Source organism: Paroedura picta, chromosome 9, assembly GCF_049243985.1.
Source record: "Paroedura picta isolate Pp20150507F chromosome 9, Ppicta_v3.0, whole genome shotgun sequence".
NCBI classification, from domain to species: Eukaryota; Metazoa; Chordata; class Lepidosauria; order Squamata; family Gekkonidae; genus Paroedura; species Paroedura picta.
In genome coordinates, this window is record NC_135377.1 from 73,516,791 (window position 1) to 73,536,744 (window position 19,954).

General features: G+C 51.6%; 1 protein-coding gene across 3 annotated transcripts in view; it reads left to right on the forward strand.

Annotated features, from left to right (window-relative positions):
- MYO10 (myosin X) overlaps positions 1-19,954 on the forward strand; it is a 252,095-nt gene that overhangs the window by 194,845 nt on the left and 37,296 nt on the right. For all 3 annotated transcript variants that reach the window (XM_077353346.1, XM_077353347.1, XM_077353348.1), the window contains 11 exons: positions 2,092-2,216; positions 2,349-2,463; positions 4,028-4,134; positions 5,109-5,318; positions 5,443-5,482; positions 6,665-7,543; positions 9,286-9,409; positions 13,642-13,885; positions 15,240-15,335; positions 17,686-17,779; positions 19,116-19,171. In XM_077353346.1, coding sequence (XP_077209461.1) covers positions 2,092-2,216; positions 2,349-2,463; positions 4,028-4,134; positions 5,109-5,318; positions 5,443-5,482; positions 6,665-7,543; positions 9,286-9,409; positions 13,642-13,885; positions 15,240-15,335; positions 17,686-17,779; positions 19,116-19,171 — 2,090 coding nt within the window. The remainder of the gene's footprint in view (positions 1-2,091; positions 2,217-2,348; positions 2,464-4,027; positions 4,135-5,108; positions 5,319-5,442; positions 5,483-6,664; positions 7,544-9,285; positions 9,410-13,641; positions 13,886-15,239; positions 15,336-17,685; positions 17,780-19,115; positions 19,172-19,954) is intronic.

The window sequence follows — 19,954 nt, forward strand, 5'->3', positions numbered from 1 at the left end:
TCTCTTGTGTGTCAAATATCTGCCAGGAAGTCAGGAGGGAGCCTCATAGAATGTATTTTGTCAAAACTACGTGAGAAGAAGATGGAACAAAGAATACTTTCCTATAAAGGCCCCAATTCTTAGCCGTTCTTATGGGACCATGTCTTGTCTCGGGGGCCTTTGACTAGGAAGGGGGATTCTGGGCATGCCGACCGCGGCGTTCCTGTTTCCTGGAGCTCACGGCCATCCGGCCTTCCTTTAGGCAGTGCCAGGCGGCTGAATGGGAGGGGGAGGGGCCGGGGGGGTTGATTGGACTGAGCAGTGGGCAGTGCTTACACGTGGGGCTCCCCTCTGGGTGCTGCACCTGGAGCAGGATGCTTCTGTGTGGTTTCTTTTCTTACTGGCTCTACTCCTGTCCTCCTGGCCTAGTGTACGGGTGGCATCGTGGCTCCCTGCAGGCATAAGCCTCTCCTCCTAAAAGGCAAGGGGACAGCCTTGTTTTGAGCTGGAATGGGCATGGTGCTTTGGGACGGCCAGTGGTCATCTGATGTTGCGTATTTGTGAACTTGGACACCGGAGACAATGTTGTCTGTCCTGTCCGAAGGGGGGCTGTGTGTCCCGTTGGACCCCTTTCCCTTTGAAATAGTCCAAAGGGGAGCCCAGAGGTTTTCCCACTCGCTGCTCTCTAACATTTTGAAGGTGCTGCATCCCTCAGATGTCCCGTGTTTCAGTCCTCCATAATATAATTGATGATCTAGATGAGATGGTGGAGGGACTACTCATCAGGTTTGCAGATGACACCAAATTGGGAGGACTGGCAAATACTCCGGAAGATAGAGACAGAGTTCAACGAGATCTGAACACAGTGGAAAAATGGGCAAATGAGAACAAGATGCAATTTAACAAAGATAAGTGTAAAGTTCTGCATCTGGGTCAGAAAAATGAAAAGCATGCCTACTGGATGGGGGATACGCTTCTAGGTAACACTGTGTGTGAACGAGACCTTGGGGTACTTGTGGATTGTAAACTAAACATGAGCAGGCAGTGTGATGCAGCGGTAAAAAAGGCAAATGCCATTTGGGGCTGTATCAACAGGGGCATCACATCAAAATCACAAGATTTTGTCATAGTCCCATTGTATACGGCACTGGTCAGACCACACCTGGAGTACTGTGTGCAGTTAGGGGGCCTCACTTTAAGAAGGACGTAGATAAAATTGAAAGGGTACAGAGGAGAGCGACAAAGATGATCTGGGGCCAAGGGACCAAGCCCTATGAAGATAGGATGAGGGACTTGGGAATGTTCAGCCTGGAGAAAAGGAGGTTGAGAGGGGACATGATAGCCCTCTTTAAGTATTTGAAAGGTTGTCACTTGGAGGAGGGCAGGATGCTGTTTCTGCTGGCTGCAGAGGAGAGGACACACAGTAATGGGTTTAAACTTCAAGTACAACGATATAGGCTAGATATCAGGAAAAAGTTTTTCACAGTCAGAGTAGTTCAGCAGTGGAATAGGCTGCCTAAGGAGGTGGTGAGCTCCCCCTCACTGGCAGTCTTCAAACAAAGGTTGGATACACACTTTTCTTGGATGCTTTAGGATGCTTAGGGCTGATCCTGCGTTGAGCAGGAGGTTGGACTAGATGGCCCTTCCAACTCTAGGATTCTATGAATAAAGTTAAAGCGTGCTGTCAAATTGCACCCAATTCATGGCAACTTTATGAAGTTCCACCCCATGGAGTTTCCAAGGCAGGAGACTAGCAGAGGTGGTTGGCCATCACCCACCTACCTTGGTCTTCTTGGTAGTCTCCCTTGACCATTCCATCAGATCCCAGAAGCTAAGCAAGGCCTGCCACGGCTAGAATCCCATCCAAGTATTTGACCATGGCTGATCCTGCTTAGCAGACTCTGATGACTCAAGACTATATTTAGGTTTTTGTACCAAAAGAAGGTCCCAGAAACCTTGGCTAGAAGTACGTGCCTCTGGAGTCGTGTGCTTCCAGGTTGTTTGTGGCTGGCTCCCCTAGCCAGCCTCCTGTGCTTCCCGAGACCCTGTTGCCGCTGATGGACAGGGCTCCTCTTCTGCCTCCCTCCCTCCCTCCCTCCCTCCCTCCCTCAGGTGCCGGACCAGTTCGATCCGAGTGTGGTGCTGAACCAGCTGCGTTACTCGGGGATGCTGGAGACGGTGCGGATCCGGAAGGCTGGTTTCCCCGTGCGGAGGCCGTTCCAGGATTTTTATAAAAGGTTAGTCGATAGGAAAAAAAAAAGAAGTAGAAAAGACGAAGAAAAAGTACATTGAGGTTGTGCATTCACAAGCTGGTTGGGAGAATTTGAAGAAAATGATTCATCTTGAGGTTGGGCTTGTTTCCTCCCCAGATACCAAGTCCTGATGAGAAATTTGCCTCTCCCGGAAGATGTAAAGGGGAGGTGTGCGGCCCTCCTCCACCGCTACGACAGCACAAGCAGGGGATGGCAGCTTGGAAAATCGAAGGTATGATAAATGGGAGGACGAGAGCAGCACTTGCTTAGAACCGCTTCCGCCGGAGACCCTGTTGTGCATTAACACCAGGGAGCCAAGCATTGACATCTACCCCTAATTTTCACAGTCCAGTTCCTCAGCAGCTGCAATTTATACCAGAAAAAAAGGACTTCATTTCTTTCCTGTTGATCCGGTGAGGACACGGATCAGGAAGTGTGCCTTCCCACCTTGGCCAGGGTGCGACTTAACATCTCGCCCTTGTACAGAAACTTGTGTGTGATTCTGGATAGCTCCCTTTCGGGGGAGGCCCAGGTCACAGGCATGGCACACACAGCATTTTTCCACCTGTGCCAAGCAAGGCTCCTAGCACCCTACCTGTCCTCGGTTTGCTTGGCCACAGTCATCCCTGCAATGGTCACCTCCAGACTGGACTTCTGTCACTCGCTCTACATGCGCCTGCCCTTTTCCCTGACCTGTAAATTGCAGCTGGTGCAAACTGAGGCAGCTAGGGTCCTCTCGGGGTCATCTTAGAGGGCCCACATCCAGCCTGTGCTGAGGCACCTGCATTGGTTGCCGGATCAGGTTCAAGGTTCTGCTATTAAGTTTGAAGGCCATCCACAGTCTGGGGCCCACATATCTGCAGGACCGTCTTTCTCCTTATGCCCTCTGCAGGGCTCTTCACTTTGCAGGTGGCAAATCTGTTGGGGATCTCTGGCCCAGGGAGGTACAGCTGACCTCGCCCAGGTCCAGGGCCTTTTTGGGCCTGGTCCCAGCTTGGTGGAACGAGCTCTCAGGAGAGCTGAGGGCCCTGACGGAACTCTCCCAGTTCTGCAGGGCCTGCAAGAAGGGGCTTTTCCGCTAGGTCTTTGGCTGAGGCCAGACAGGTAAGATCTGCGCCCCTCCCTGTGCTAGTCAGGCCATCAGCCCGTCTGGGTGTTCTCCCTTCCCCTTAGGCAACTGTGTGAAGTCAGCAGGCAGGGAAGGGAAGGGAGCTTGTTGCCATCTAGGGCGGGGTTTGATGGGGTTTGATGGGGTTTTTATTATTGTTTTAGGGGTTACTGTGGGGGGTTGTTGTTACCCACCACGAGCCATTATGTGGGAGTGGCAGGTGGGAGTGACAGACAGACTGACAGACTGCCAATCATATATAGCGTCAGGATATTTGGACGGGAGACGGGAGAAGCCCAGCAGCCTGCTGTCAGTCAGTGGTGACTTGATGGCACTTTACACTCTTTGTCCTGACCTGGATGGCCCAGACTGAGACAAACAAATAATATAAAAGGAAATGCAGAAAGTGAAATGTAATCATGTTATTTATTGTACCAGCCTGAGCGTCTGGAAGGAAAGTGGGCGACGTCAGGGTAGGGAAGTGCTGGCCAGCGTCTGAGGCCTGAGGAGATCGGCCTAAGTGGAATCGCTGGAGCTCAGAGTGACTCAATGCAAGATGTGTTGGTTGCATAAATACTTTTTCCTTTCTGTATTTTCCTTTAGATTATTTGTCTTAAATAATGTGTCATATTGCAGATAAAATGTTACCACAAGCCCCGTTGCTTATGGTTTTCCCCTTTTTCTGCAGGTGTTTCTTCGGGAATCTTTGGAGCACAAGCTGGAAAAACAGCGAGAGACGGAGGTTGCGAAGGCAGCCATGGTCATCCGGGCCCACGTCTTAGGCTACGTGGCACGGTGGGTAACTGCAAGCGTCCACCTGCGCAGCCAGGCCAGGCCGTGGCCTCCCTCTGTCCTTTCGTCTCTGACTTACAAGAGGGTCTCAGGCCAGAGAAAGTCATAGCATCTCTGGAGAATTTAAATGGCCCTTGGGAATGAGCCTCTGCCGGAGGGGGTCTTGTCGCTGCCTGCCGGTTTTCATAAGCTCTGCAACCTACCCAGGGCCAGGGGGAGCACAGGAAAGGCATTCCTTCCAGGCCTGCTGACGGGCTTTCTGTGTGGCTGGGGTGGGGAAGAAAAGCCATCCTGAGCGGCCCTGTTCCAGCATTCCCACTGTAGCAGAGGGTGGGGGAGGGCCCTTGGTTGCCTGGTCAGTCTGTTGTGATTTGCAAGCTACCCACTTGGGTGTGACCCCAGTTTGGTTTACTTGTTCTAGTTAAATAAACTGGTTTTAGAGAGTTGTGCCTGTCCCCCTCCAGGTACAACCCCCCCTCCCCCAATGGAATTATTTGGCTGAATTATGGTGTTTGATTTGCTTACCAAACATCATGCAATATGTACTATGGTAGCTGCCGTCTGTTTGTTCTTCCCTTCCGTCCCCCAAGAAGCCACTGGAGGGCTGATCAATTGCTGTTTGTGCAATGAGGTCATTTCTTTTCTTGTGCATATTAGTCCTTCCTAGATATCTGGAATAATAGGTCACTTTACAACAGCAAAAAGAAAAACCCTATTTCTTAAGGACAAAAGCTGTGCTTCTGCATGCAACTTTCTTCCTTGGTGCCTGTATGTCCATCAAACCGCCCAAGGGGGCTGCAAGTAGATGCAAGGGCTGCGTGACAGAAAACGTGTTTGCCTCGTCCTGTGGGAGGCCCCCGTCCTGCAAAGAGTCTCGCCCTCTTCCTCGGGAGGGAATTTCTATGGGACCCGACTTCGTATTGCTGCCCACGGTTCTTCTTTACTTCCTCACGGGGCACGTCTTGCTCTTGTTCCAGGAAGCACTACCGCCAGGCCCTCTCCCGCGTGGTTGTCATACAGAAGAACTTCCGAGCTTTCCGCTTGAGGAGGAGGTATCTGCTGCTGAGGAAGGCAGCCATCACCTTCCAGAAACAGCGGCGAGGCCAGATTGCCCGTCGTGCTTACAGACGCCTGCTGGAGGAGAAGCGGCAGCGAGAGGAGGAGAGGAGGAGGCAGGAGGAGGAAAGGTGCGGAACAGCGCGACGTCTCAAATTCGTACAAGACCAGCAATTTTTCTAATTTTTACAAGGGGGTATTCAAAAGAAACTGTGTTCATGTTCCTTTCCTAATTTTCTGTACTGCATTTTTTAGAAAGCAACAAGAGCAGGAAGCAGAACGTCTCGCACAGCAGGTAAAGTGTGGGATCCTTTCTGGTTCCCTGTCATTTTTTCCATGTTTGAGTCTTGCTGTGGACAAAATTTAGGTTCCCATCCTAAAAAGCACGGTGATTTCAATGGCAAAACAACACCCACAGCCAGGGATCTGAAGCAGGATGACGTCTGCGAGTTCCCCTTGGGGGATGGAACTCAAAGGGCTCTGGGGCAGGCAGAGAACACCCCACAGCCATTTGGGGTTAGGAAAAATAGTACGGAGGGGTGATCCCTCCAACCTGTGTCATGGTCCCAGTCCGAATTGGGGGTCCATCACTGGTGTCCTGCTGCCAGTCCCTGTGGCGAGCATTGGCCGTCTCTCCTGCAGAGTGGCCTCAAGGACCCTGAAGTCATTGAGTGTAGAAGGAAGGGACTCATCTCAGGGTCACGCGGTGAGTGAGGAAGCTGGGCAGGGCAGAGGGAAAAGAGCCTCCGTCGTGGAAAGTGACCAAATGCCGCCATTTGTCAAACATGATGGAGTAACCCAGAGACAGGACCTTATGGCAGGACCTGAAAGGCGGAAGAAATGTTACGAGAACTTTGCTGTAAATGGGAGTCGTGCCTTAATTTTCGCTCGCCCTCGTCCTCCCCCTCCTCTGGCCAAAATGCTCTGTGCTGGGATGTTGCTGTGTGGTGAACCTCACTGCCTCCCCTGCGGCATCCGGCTGCGAGGACCAGGGGCAAAGAAACGGGGGGAGGCGTCTGGACAGAGAGCAGGATAGGCTGTGCTATGGGGGGGTGGGGGTGGGGGTGGGGGGGTATCCCCGTGTTCCTCACAACGTCCAGTTCCCTCCTTCGTGCTGGGTTTGTGTGTGCGAAATCTGCCAAGTAGCCACTGACTTGTGCCAATCCCAGCAAGGGGCTTTCAAGGCAAGTGTGAAGCAGAGGCAGGTGGCCGTTCCCTTCCTCTGCAGAAGAACTAAGTTCCGCCCATAAAGTTTTCCGCAGGGTCTAAGCTTTGGTGTGCAGATAAATGGCAACCCACTGGAATCTGTCTTCCTCGGTGGTCTGACCCTGCTTACTTTCCGAGATCTGACGGGGTTGGGCTGTTCCATTCTCCCACCTTCCCCCCCCCCCCCCCGTACCCTCTGCAAGGGAATGGTGCGGAAGGGTTGCCGCTCAGCAGGGGCCAAAGCTAAGACTCGTGTGTGTCTCCAATGCAGGCTGAGGAAGAGAGGAGGCAGCAGGAGCTGGCAGCGCTTGAGGAAGCCCGAAGGGAAGAGCTGGAGAAGCAGAGAGAAAGCAAGCAAGTGGAGGACATCCTGCGCCTGGAGAAGGAGATCGAGGACCTGCAGCGCATGAAGGAGCAGCAAGAGCTGTCCTTGACGGACGCCGCGTTGCAGCGGCTGCGGCAGCTCAGAGACGGAGAACTGAAACGCCTGGAGGACGAGGCCTGCCGAGCGGCCCAGGAGTTCCTGGAGTCCCTGAACTTCGATGAAATCGACGAATGTGTCCGGGACATCGAGAGGGCCTTTTCGACGGGTGGAGGTTTCCGCTCAGAGCTCAGCAACGGGACTGAAAACACAGGCGCTGGAAAACCCAATTTTAACTTCAGCCAGCCGTACCCAGAAGAGGAGATTGATGAGGGTTTTGAAGCCGATGACGACCCTTTCAAGGATTCGCCCAATCCGAGCGAACACGGCCACTCCGATCAAAGGACCAGCGGCATCCGGACAAGCGATGACTCTTCTGAAGAGGATCCATACATGGTCATGCCTGCCAGTCCTGCCACCGGCAATGACACCCTCATCCCCTCCAGCCACGACACCCTCAGTCTCCACAGCTCCTCCGGGGGAGAATCCACCTACTGCATGCCCGAAAATGCCCCCTGCAGGCCCCAGGACTCCGCAGACTTGGCTTCTCCTGATGGGGACTATGATTACGATCAAGAGGACTATGACGATGGGGCCATCACTTCTGGAAGCAGCATCACCTTCTCTAATTCTCATAGTAGCCAGTGGTCCCCCGACTACCGCTGTTCCATAGGGACATACAACAGTTCTGGAGCATACCGGTTCAGCTCAGAAGGAGCTCAGTCTTCTGTGAGTATTCTTGTCTGTTGGAATAAGAGCACTTTCCCGGGCTACAGTTATGGTCTGGCAGGCCTCCTAGCTGAGGACTGTGCTTGTCTGAGTAGAACAGAAGAACGTAAGAGAAGCCATGGCAGATTAGGCCAGCGGCCCCTCCGGTCCAACTCTCTGGGCCTTTCCGCACAAGGACCAAGGTTGCCAATTGGTCCCACAAAGCGGAAACGCTATTTTTAAAAGTGCAATCTCGGTGTTGCACATACCTGCCTTTGTAGTGGAATCCAGTAGCGTTTCATTCGTTCCCCACAGGTCTCCGGTCTCGCAAAAATCGCTAGACAGGAAGCGATTTTTTTCTGTGCTTTGTCCCGCCCCTGGCCGTCAATCAAACGTACAGCCAATGGGCAGTTGTTATCATGCCCTGGGAAAGCCCCTTTCCCTTTAAGAACAGGTTTTAAAACACACACACACACACACACACATTGCAACGAATATGCCTTGATTCTTCCTAACGTAGAGACCCATCTAGCTGGCATGTGAGCTGGCGAGTCATCGTTACCATGCTCCCCCAAGTGAGAAAAAAATCCCCCCCCCCCTGCACGGGCGTGATTTTCGGCCGAAAATAAAGGGAACTTGCAAACGGGGCTGTGTTGTGCTTGGTGACTTGAGGGGAGCTTTAAAGCACTTCTGTGGAGGGACTGTAGCCGGAGAAGCCTCGCTGGGTGAATGAAGCCTCGCTGGTTCGTTGCCTTCTGCTCGCTCCGAGGGAAAATAATGGTGATCGCTTCACCGGAAGTTCGGAGGAGAGAGCCAGGGGGAGGGACTTTGTTGGAACCGCAACAATGGGAACTGCCCTGTGTGCTACAAGCATCGCTCCCGAGACAAAGCCCCCTGCATTAAATCTACTCCTCCAGAAGTCTGTACCTTGCTAAAGAGGGATCCACATGTGTTGTTGTGTTGCTCTGAACCAACACAACAACATTTACGTCCAGTGGGGCCAACAAACGTTTAATTTTGAGGATAAGCTTTCACACAGAGGGCATGCTAACTTCTGTTCCTAGAGAGAGGCCTTGTTGGAAGCATTTTGATGTGGAGCAAGTGGCATGAATGTGTCCTTCAAGAAAAGGATAACAGAGGTGCCACAAGAGTTCCTCTTTGATCAGTGTATGTTTATTAACACACAGGATGTGCTGCAGACCAAGAGAGGTAGTACTTTCGGACTGTTGCTTGACACCTGTCTATTTTTTTTACCCAAGATGGCTTGTGTATTACATTTCTTTTGTGTGTCCCTCCCCCTGACTGTCAAGTCACAGTTGACGTATGGTGGCCCCATGGGGTCTCAAGGCCAGGGACATTCAGAGGTGGCTGCATTGCACTTGTCCACCTTGTGACCCAGGGCTTCCTTGGGGGTCTCCCAGCCAAAGACAAGCCCTGCTTAGCCTCCAAGATCTGACAGGAGTCGCCTGGGCTGGGCCATCCTGGGCTGGGCTTGTCTGTCGTGGATTCCCTTGAAGAGGTCAGTCCACATACCAGACGCAGCCTGGTAGGTCTGTTCCAGGGGAAAGGGGGGAAGCTGAGCCCCTCTTCATACCCTGTCTCTCTCCCGGCCCTTTTGGCTCCTCCTGGGAGGAGCTCTTGCTCTTTGTGGAAGAGAGAAATGACCATCAGGCTCCCAAGTGGGCCAGGTCTTCTGGCAGGGTTTCACGTGATGCTTTTCCCAGGACTCACTATGCCAACTCATCTGTTGGTTGGTCTTCCAGTTTGAAGATAGTGAGGAGGATTTCGAATCTCGATTTGATACAGATGATGAACTTTCTTATCGACGGGATTCCGTCTACAGCTGCGTCAGCCTGCCCTACTTCCACAGCTTCTTGAACATGAAAGGTAAGGTGCCCTCCAGAGAGAGCCAGGCTGCTTTCTCCCACGTCAGGGCTTTGCAGGGGTTTCCAGAACTGAGGGCCAATAAGCAGATGCTATGACACGACCCACTCGAGGTCTCGGGCTGAGGTCTTTCACGTCGCCTCCGAACTGAGGCTGTCCTAACTGGAGACTCCAGGGATTGAACCTGCGACCTTTGGCAAACCAAGTGGAGTGGGTGGGGTCTGCAGGGAAGGGGCATCTGAGGAGATAATGTCATGGAGCCTAGCCCTCAAAGCAGCGGTTGTGCTGTCTGGAGATCTCCAGGCTCCCTCGCCTGGCATCCTTTCACCCGGGAGTCCTCCCCAAGCCTTGTTTGTATAAGTTACTCTTCAGGATCCCGCATCTACCACTAGACCCAATGGTGAGATAGATATGAAAAAGTTGTAAAATATTGTGGAAAGAAGACGTATTGTATAACTATTACTTAGTGGTTACAAACAAGAGTTGGGAGCCACTGAGGAAAATGCTGACTCTGAAAACGGGAGGAAATCCAGAGTTCCTTCTGGCTCTCACTGTGAATTAATAAAGAAGAACTGATTGAACTTGTAGCCGTCCATGGCAGCTTTTCTCCTTCTCCGGTGCTGTTTGCGGCTGACGGGTGTTCTCGTCCAGCAGTTGGAGAAGAAGGGCTCCTTCGATTCTTCAAGGGCGTCTCTCAAGCATTCCCCAAGGGGCAGTTAGCGTGGGGTCTGCACAGTCCTTGTGCTGTGGGATTTTCAGGGGTTCAGTCTGACGGCTGATTTTGTGTGTGTGTATAAAGGCCACCGGTGGGTAGCATGTCTGCTTCCCTGATCTGCCAGAGTGAATCCCTTGTGCGGTGGGAACTGGCTTCTCGGAGGCCGGAAGCTCTCTTCCTTCCACCAAAGGGCTGTTAGGCTTCAGAGAAAAGGCACTTGAGGAGGGAGCAAGACACCTGCCAGGTCAGGGAAGTCTGGCAGCTCTTTCAGGCCAGCTCAAGAAACAGGACGGAAAAGCAAGGAGAAAAAGAGTGGGTTTTTGGGCCCACCCGGAGGAGTCTCAGAGCGGCTTTCAGTTGCCTTCCCTTCCTCTTCCCCCAACAGACACCCTGTGATGTGGGTGAGCCTGAGAGAGCCCGGATATTACTGAAGAAGAGGAAGAGTTGGTTCTTAGATGCCGCTTTTCTCTATCCGAAGGAGTCTTAAAGGGGCGTACAGTTGCCTTCATAGAGTTGGAGGGGACTTCCTAGGTCATCTAGCTGGCAGGATGTGGGGAGGAGATTTCCCCTGGCAGAGGGGCCAAGTGTGAAAAATGTTGCAAGACAAAGGATTTTCCTAGGATTTTCCTTAGGCAAACAGGAGGAAGCCAGTCCACTCCCTTAGAAATACAATGGGGGGGGGGGTTGAGAGTAGGGCATGGAGGCACCTGGATTTCCAAACCTGTAGCTGAGAACAAGCCTGGGCTTGTCCTGGTTCCCAAGATGGAGTCTGCTCTGACATTGCCCTGCCAGAGTGACTTGGTCTGTCCTGTGTCTAGCTTGCTCCCAAGTCTAGACTGTCGCGCTGCGCTATTGGCTAAGGAGTACAGTGTGCCAAGGCATAAGGCAGGGATCCTGTCATGCATAACATTGATACTAGTCCGTCCCTCTGGGGTAAGAGAGGACAACACTGCTTCATCCTCTATATCAGCATGCCGGAGGGGGGGGGAGAGGGCAGCCCGGGGCGTGCGTGTTTGCGTCCAGCGGGGGCACAAACGCGCATGCGCAGCAGTCAGCGCATGAGCGACGGCCGCGGCTCCCTCTCCCCGCCCCTCCAGGCTTCCAGCTTCTCTCCCGCCCCCCCCGCCCTCCTGAAGCAAGAAGCTTGCCAGGCCGAAAGCTAATTGGCTGCTTCGGTGGCTGATTTGCTGATTGGCCTGGCGAGCGTCTCGCTGCAGGGGGGGGGGGCGGGAAGAGGGGCCCGGGGGGTTGGGGACCACTGCTCTACATGGCAGCCTTTTGAATACTTGAAGATGGTGATCAGATCCCCTCTCAGTCGTCTCCTCTCCAGGCTAAACAGACCAAGCTCCCCCAACCTTTCTTCATATGTCTTGGTCTCCAAACCCCTCACCATCCTTGTTGCCCTCCTCTGGACATGGCTCCAGTTTGTCCACATCCTTCTTTAACTGGGGTGCCCAAACCTGTACTCCCAAGAGAGGCCGAACCCCCTCTTATATTGATGTCTATGGTTTTTCCTACCTAAATGCAGAACTTTATATTTGCCCCTATTGAATTTAATTTTATTCAGTTTAGCCTATCAAGATCATCCTGTATTCTGTTGCTGTCTTCAGTTGTGTTTGCTACCCCTCCCAGTTTAGTATCATATGCAAATTTAATGTATCCCCTCTAATCCCTCATCCAAATAATTTATAAATATGCTGAACAACACAGGCCCCAGGACAGTTCCTTGGGGTATTCCACTTGTCACTCTTTTCCAAGAAGATGCTGAACCATTAACAAGAACCCTCTGGGTACGATTTGTCAACCAGTTATTGATCCACCTGACAGAATTAGGATCCATGCCGCATTTTACCAACTTGTCAACAAGAATATCATGTGGAACCTTATCAAAAGCTTTACTACAGATGTCAAGCTGATGGGTCAATAGTTCCTCGAATTCTCCTTTTTCTCTTTCTTGAAGATGGGGACAACATTTTCCCCTCTCCAATCACCTGGCACCTCACCTGTTCTCCAAGAAGTGTCAAAAAGAATGGACAGAGGTTCAGAGATGACCTCTGCAAGTTCTTTTAGTATTTTTGGATGTAATTCATCAGGTCCAGAAAACTTTGTTTCATTTAAAGAAACTAGGTGTTTGTGGACTGCTGAGAGAGGCCTGATATTACTGAAGAAGAAAGTTCTTAGATGCCACTTTTCTCTACCTGAAGGAGTCTCAAAGCGGCTTCCATTCCCCTTCCCTTTCCTCTCCCCACAACAGACACCCTGTGGGGTGGGTGAGGCTGAGAGAGCCCTGAGATTACTGAAGAAGAAGAGTTGGTTCTTAGATGCCACTTTTCTCTACCCGAAGGAGTCTCAAAGCGGCTTACATTCCCCTTCCCTTTCCTCTCCCCACAACAGACACCCTGTGGGGTGGGTGAGGCTGAGAGAGCCCTGAGATTACTGAAGAAGAAGAAGAAGAAGAAGAGTTGGTTCTTAGATGCCACTTTTCTCTACCCGAAGGAGGCTCAAAGTGGCTTCCAATCCCCTTCCCTTTCCTCTCCCCACAAGAGACACCCTGTGAGGGAGGTGAGGCTGAGAGAGCCCTGATATTACTGAAGAAGAAGAAGATTTGGTTCTTATATGCCACTTTTATCTACCCGAAGGAGTCTCAAAGCGGCTTACAGTCGCCTTCTCTTTCCTCTCCCCACAATGGACACCCTGTGAAGGAGGGGAGGCTGAGATAGCCCTGAGATTACTGAAGAGGAAGAAGAAGAGTTGGTTCTGATATGCCATTTCTCACCCTGGGAGGGAGGTGGGGCTGGGAGAGCTCTGACAAGGCTGCTCTGTGAGACTAGGTCAAGGTCACCCCAGTGGCTGCATGTGGAGGAGTGGGAGATCCAACGCAGCTCGCCAGATTATAATCTTGTGACAATCATCTTTTAAATATAATGTAAATGGTCAGGATTAATAATTTTTGCTTAATGCTGTATGCAGCCTTACGTTTCATTCACTGCTTTACATCGTATATATTTCCTAGACTAGTGGTTCCCAAATTGGGGTTCCTAGAAACGTTGCCAAAGAGTTATGGATTTGAGAAAATGAGTCACGGTTCACGAGCAGGCCTGACCGGCAGCTGTTTCAGGATTTCTTGCTGTCCCTCACAATGCACAGTTGAGAACGTTTGTGGGACAACTTGGAGGTTGTTAGGTTTGGTTCACCTAAGTGCCTCCCTGTGGACGTGCCATGGACCATGTTGACAAGGACCATCAGCCGGGGGGGGGGGGGGGGCCGGCAGGGGTTGGACACAGTTCCGTTCCTGCTCTGGATTCCATCATTCCGGCAGTCTTGTCCAATGGTCCTGCTTCAGCACATGATGGCTTCGTAACTGTGGGCAGTTTTTCCCCAAGTCACTCTTGATTTGCTGTAGGTAGGTAGGTAGGTAGGTAGGTAGGTAGGTAGGAAGGGAGGGAGGGAGGGAGGGAGGGCCATTTCCTTTGCTGGCCATGCTTTCCAAATGTCTGTTTCACCCCCCGTTCTCCGGCAGGCGGCCTGATGAACCTGTGGAAGCGCCGCTGGTGTGTCCTGAAGGACGAGACCTTCTTGTGGTTCCGCTCCAAGCAGGAGGCGCTCAAGCAAGGCTGGCTGCACAAGAAGGGCGGGGGCTCGTCCACTCTGTCCCGGAGGAACTGGAAGAAACGCTGGTTTGTCCTCCGCCAGGCGCGGCTCATGTACTTTGAAAGCGACCGTGAAGACAAGCTCAGGGGGACGCTGGAAATCCGAACAGCCAAGTGAGTCCACCGGGGGGCATTTCCCCAAACCCTCAGCCGGCAAGGGGGCGGTTTCTGGCCAGCGGTCATTGGCTGCTTTTATGTTGAGCAGCCAGAAAGTGCAGGTGAAGTGAAGTGAAGTGGACAAGGAAATCAGGGGGAGAAGAGTCAGCCGGCGGCTGGCCTTGGGTGGGGCCGTCTGGGAAAGCAGCCCCTCCCGACTGGGCAGTTCTGCTTGTGCTGCAGAGTTGGGTCAGTCTGCTGAGTGGGTCGGTTTTCAGAAGGCTTGTCACAAGTGCCATAGTTGTGTAGCCATTGGGAAAGAGCAACAAATGTGGAGGGTCAGGGCCTCTGGCTCCAGCCCTGCCTGCCCCTCTGCCGCCCGTCCACAGCCTGGTGTTTAGTCTCCTTCCCAGGAAAGCCATCTGGGGCACCAAACTGGGATCCAAGGACTGTCCGGAATGAGCCATATTCTGAAACTTCTTCAGATGCATTTCACATGTTTTATGTACATGCAGTGCACAGACACTTTGTGAGGGGTGCCTCAACCTTATTTGCTGTTTTTATCCACACTGGAGCAGAAAATTCAGTTCTAGCAAAAACTGTTGCTCAGGAGGCTGATGTAAAACTGAGGCCCAGCTGGCTCCCGGGTGCACTTCTGTGGGCAGAGACCCTCTTCTGCTCACTGAACACAGGTGGCTGCCTCATGCAGAACGGGGCTCCTGGTCCATCAGAGTTAGGGTTGTCAGCTGAGACTGGCAGCAGCTCTCGGGGGTCTCAGGCCAGGGGTCTTTCCCATCCCCTCCAACCTGATTCTTTGTTTATCTGGAGATGCCGCCAGAGATAGAGCCTGGGACCTTCTGCAAAGCCAAGCAGAGCCTCTCCCAGTGATCTACCCCCCCCACCCTCCTACAAAGGTTGCTCATATGTCTTCATGCTACAGCTCTTACACAGGAGACAAGTATTTAAATCTGCACGTGTTCTTCCATTCTGCACAAATTCCTGCACAAGAATTGTCCTCAAAATTGCTACTGAACCTTCTACCGTGTCATGTGAAGTCTTCCAATAGCCCTTGCAAGAGTTTGGGGAAATAGCCCTCTCCTTTTCCTCTGCCCACAGTTTCAACAGTCTACTTCAGGATTTCAGTCTCTAGTAGGGGACACAAACCATGAGCGGTAGAAAGTGGAAGTTTAATGTGAACTAGATCCAGGTGGCCTTCCCAAGTGGATGGACAGCCTCCTGGGAACAAAAGGAGTGAAATGTTGTTACGAGGCACAAAGCCAGACACCACGGATTGGAGTTGCTATTTTTAAAAAGATCAGAGATTTACCATCAGCAATGCAAAGTTTATTTCATAATTCCCTTTTTGTTGCAGAGATATAATTGATAACACTATCAAGGAAAATGGGATTGACATAGTCATGACAGACAGAACCTATCACTTGATTGCTGAATCACCTGAAGATGCAAGGTAAGAGATTTTGTACTCTAACCAGACCTTGGCTGGGTTGAAATGTGAAACATAATAATAATAATGTTAAGATGGAATTTCTTTTGAATTAATTTCATTCCATTGGTTCTGGTCCCTCCGGGGCAAGAGAGAACAACTCTGCTCCATCCTCCACATGGCACCCTTTTAAAGAGTTGAAGATGGTTATCGGTTCCTCTTTTAGTTGTCCCTTCTTCAGGCTAAACAGACAAAGCTCCCCCAGCCTTTCTTCATATGTCTTGGTCTCCAAACCCCTCACCATCTTTGTTGCTCTCCTCTGGAATTGCCCTCTTCAACTGGGGTTCCTAAAACTGAACACAGGACTCCCAGTGAGGCCGAACCAGAGCAGAGTAAAGCGGTACCATCACCTCCCGTGATCTGGACACGATACTCCAGAATCATAGAATCATAGAGTTGGAAGGGGCCACACAGGCCATCTAGTCCAACCCCCTGCTCAATGCAGGATCAGCCCAGAGCATCCTAAAGCATCCAAGAAAAGTGTGTATCCAACCTTTGCTTGAAGACTGCCAGTGAGGGGGAGTTCACCACCTCCTTAGGCAGCCTATTCCACTGCTGAACTACTCTGACTGTGAAAAACTTTTTCCTGATATCTAGCCTATATCGTTGTACTTGAAGTTTAAACCCATTACTGCGTGTCCTCTCCTCTGCAGCCAGCAGAAACAGCATCCTGCCCTCCTCCAGGTGACAACCTTTCAAATACTTAAAGAGGACTATCATGTCCCCTCTCAACCTCCTTTTCTCCAGGCTGAACATTCCCAGCCTATCTTCATAGGGCTTGGTCCCTTGGCCCCAGATCATCTTCGTCGCTCTCCTCTGTACCCATTATTCAAAGGCAGAAGCGCAGCCCTGCTTCCCTCTCCCCCCCCCCCCAGTAAGAAGTTTTTTACTGCGGGGGGGGGGGTGGAGAAAGGGAGCCGTGGCCCGGTGGTTGGGGACCACTACTCGATACTAATTGATGTCTCACCCTCTACCTACATGTGTGGACTGGCAAATTCCCCTTTCATTGCGTTGGAAGAAGAGTGCATGCAAATGAAAGCTCACACCTGGTCTTAAAGGTTGGTCTTAAAGGACCAGACTGGACTCTAGCTTTGTTCTGCTGCTTCAGAACAACATGGCTGTACACCTGAATCTGTTTGAAATCTCAGGGCATTTCCACACAGAGGCCAAAAAGGCGAGACGCCTGCGACCTGCAATAGCGTGATCTTAAATGACGCTATTCCTCCCCTCTCCCCGTCAAAGCCCCCCTGCCGGGAGCCCCCTCCCCACATGCTGCACAGACAGCCGAGGAGAGAGCAACCGGCTCCTTCACTCGCTGCTCCTCGACTTGTTAATCAACGGGGCCCCCAACTGGTAGTTTGTTGATCTCTCCCCCCCCTTTTTTTTTTTACTTGAGATTTACACATAGCAATGCGTATTTAGTTCTATGAAAATGCATTACTACATTATTCAAAGGCAGGATTCTCACTGAGACTTCATGGAGATCCCACATCCGGCCGGCACTCCAACAACTCGGCTGCCTCCCAGCTGAATTCCGGCTATCACCTTCAAGGCCGTAGGCAGCCTGGGCCCAGTGTATGTGAGAGACCGCCCCCCTGCCTTTACCCCCCCCCCAAAGAGCCTTATGCTCCACCACCTCAAGCTGGCTGCAGATCCCCAGCTCCCAAGAAGCACGGCGGACCTCAGCAAGGGCCAGAGCCTTCTCGGTCCAGGCCCCCACCTGGTGGAACGAGCTCCCAGAGGAGATCAGGGCCCTGCCAGAACTCCCACAATGCCACAGGGCCTGCAAAAGGGAGCTCCTCCGCCAGGCATTTGCTGACCGACTCTAAACATTTCCTGTGCCCCCCCCAGATGCCCCCCCATGACTGAACAACCAAACCTACCCAGGGATCTATCAGTGTTATTGTTCTGTTAAATACTGCTCTGGTTGTCATCTTATACTATGACTGTTATTTGTTATACTGTTATAATGTCCCTTGTAACTATGACGACATTTTACGTAAACCGCCCAGAGCCGTATGGAAGAGCGGTATAAAAATCCAAAAGAATAAATAAATCTGTGCAGGGGTGGCGGGCAGGGAACAGATGCTCAAGCCAACTCCCTCCTTGTCTCCTGCTTATGGGAAGTCATCGCTTGAGTTCTTTGTTAACAACCAGGGGCAGAGGGCAGAGGGCATGGGGGAGGGGAGGGGAGGGGAGGGGAGGGGAGGGGTGCCTTGGGCAGGGATGCTTCTGGCAGTGTGTGAGTGTCACGCCCCAGGCCTTGCTGGTGTCATGCTCTGCTTTTTCCTCCCCCTGCCTCGTGTCCGGGCAGCGAGTGGTTCAGTGTCCTCAGTCAGGTTCATGCCTCCACCGACCAGGAAATTCGAGAGATGCATGACGAGCAGGCGAATCCACAGAATGCCGTGGTAAGGATGGACTGACTTCAGCTTCTGAGGGTGCCGCAGGGTGGGCTTCATTCATGGGAGGGGGCTGGTCTGCCACTACAGGAGGAAATCTCCCAACAGTTCTCCCCCCCTCCCCCCACGCACACACACACACACACTTCAAAGGTGTCAAGCAGGAGGTAATAAAGGAGGCAAACCATAGAACTTTGGGTGAATCTAGGAGTGTTCCTTCCCACCATCCTCTGGTTGATGCCAGAAGAGATGTCCTGCATTCATGTAGAGCTTCCCTACATGTCCCCAGATCCTCCTCCTCGATCTGGTTTCTGTTTTGTCACATAGTCGTGTGTTTATAGGTAAGAAATTTCTAGTTTCTCTCCCCCAAGGGCCTCCATTGCTTGTGATCATTTCTCTACCTTTGGCACAGTCCCCTTCGCATGATCCAGGGACGTTGCACCACTGCATGCTTGGAACTTTATAATGTGACCACAGTTGCAATATTTTGATGCAGTTGTCAGTCTGCCTTTTGCCCAGATAATTGGGACCCAACACCGGCTGATGAATCCTCATATCAAGATCATCTCCCCAATAACGCCTAAAAGATAACCAGGGAGCTTTCACACTAGCTAGATGCTCTGCGCTGCCTTCTGCCATGCAGGTGGGCCGCTTCAAGAAAACCCCAGTAGCTGAAAGACTCTGCCCCTGTAATTCCAGGGAGATAGAGTCAATCGAACACGCCCTCTTAAGGTGCCCTACTTTTAGCTCTGCGAGAAATAAATTCATCCTCCCAATACTCAGGAATTCCTCCACCAGCTCAAACAAAGAAAAAGTTAAATTCCTCCTGTGGAATAGTAGGGGCCATATTATTAAGCAGGCTGCCAAATTTTGTGCGCATGTGCTTAGCACACGGGAAAGACAACTTAAGCTTCAGTGAATATTTTTAGAGGGATTTTACTATGCATTTTTTATAATGTACCCATCAATTATACAATTTTATATATTTTAAATTTTGTACTGGCTCCCTGATTATGCAATATTCTACTCTGAAATGTTTTTTCTCGCTATCTGTTTTATCTGGCCACAGTGCTGTATTAAATAAATTTGATTTGATAATAATAATAACCAGGGAGCTGTCCTCGAGGAAGTGTATCTAAGCTCCTGCAAAAGCAAACTCACTGCCATGAAGAGATTTTGTTCCTCAAGGCAGTCTCTTCTCCACTGAAAGCAAAAACGGCTTGTTTTCTGGCGCCACCTGTCTGTCCGTAGAACAGTGGAAATGTTTGTTCTTCTTCCGGCCATATTCCATGGCATATCCAGCAAACACCATGCTCATGGTTGGCTTCTTTCTTGTCTTTTTCAGGGAACCCTGGATGTGGGGATGATTGATTCTGTCTGTGCCTCTGACAATCCAGATCGGTATGTTCAAAGGCCATTGGTGGAGAGTGTAATTTTTGCTACATGTCTTGTTCAGATATGTCTTCCCTATTTGCCAAGGCCACCCAACTCAGAAAACAGAAAAAAGCATCCAGCCGCTGCTTGAAGATGACCAGCGAGGGAAATCTTACCACCTCCTTTGGCAGCCCATTCCCCTGCTGAACTAGACTCCTAGAATCCTAGAGTGGGAAGGGGCCATGAAGGCCATCTAGTCCCACCCCCTGCTCAGTGCAGGATCAGCCTCAGGCATCCAGGAGAAGGATCTGTCCAGCCGCTGCTTGAAGACGGCCAGTGAGGGGGAGCTCCCCACCTCCTTAGGCAGCCCATTCCCCTGCTGAACTAGACTCCTAGAATCCTAGAGTGGGAAGGGGCCATGGAGGTCATCTAGTCCTACCCCCTGCTCAGTGCAGGATCAGCCTCAGGCATCCAGGAGAAGGATCTGTCCAGCCATTGCTTGAAGATGGCCAATGAGGGGGAGCTCCCCAGCTCCTTAGGCAGCCCCTTCCACTGCTGAACTAGACTCCTAGAATCCTAGAGTGGGACGGGGCCAAGCAGGCCATCTAGTCCTACTAGATTACTGCGGGTCCTCTCCTCTGCTGCCAACAGGAACCATTCCCTGCCCTCCTCTAAGTGACAACCTTTAACTACATGAAACAGCAATCATGTCCCATCTCAACCTCCTCCTTTTTGAAGGGAGGCCTCCATAGCTGCATACAGGACTCCAGGTGGGGTCGGACCAATGTGGTATACAATGGGGCTATGGCA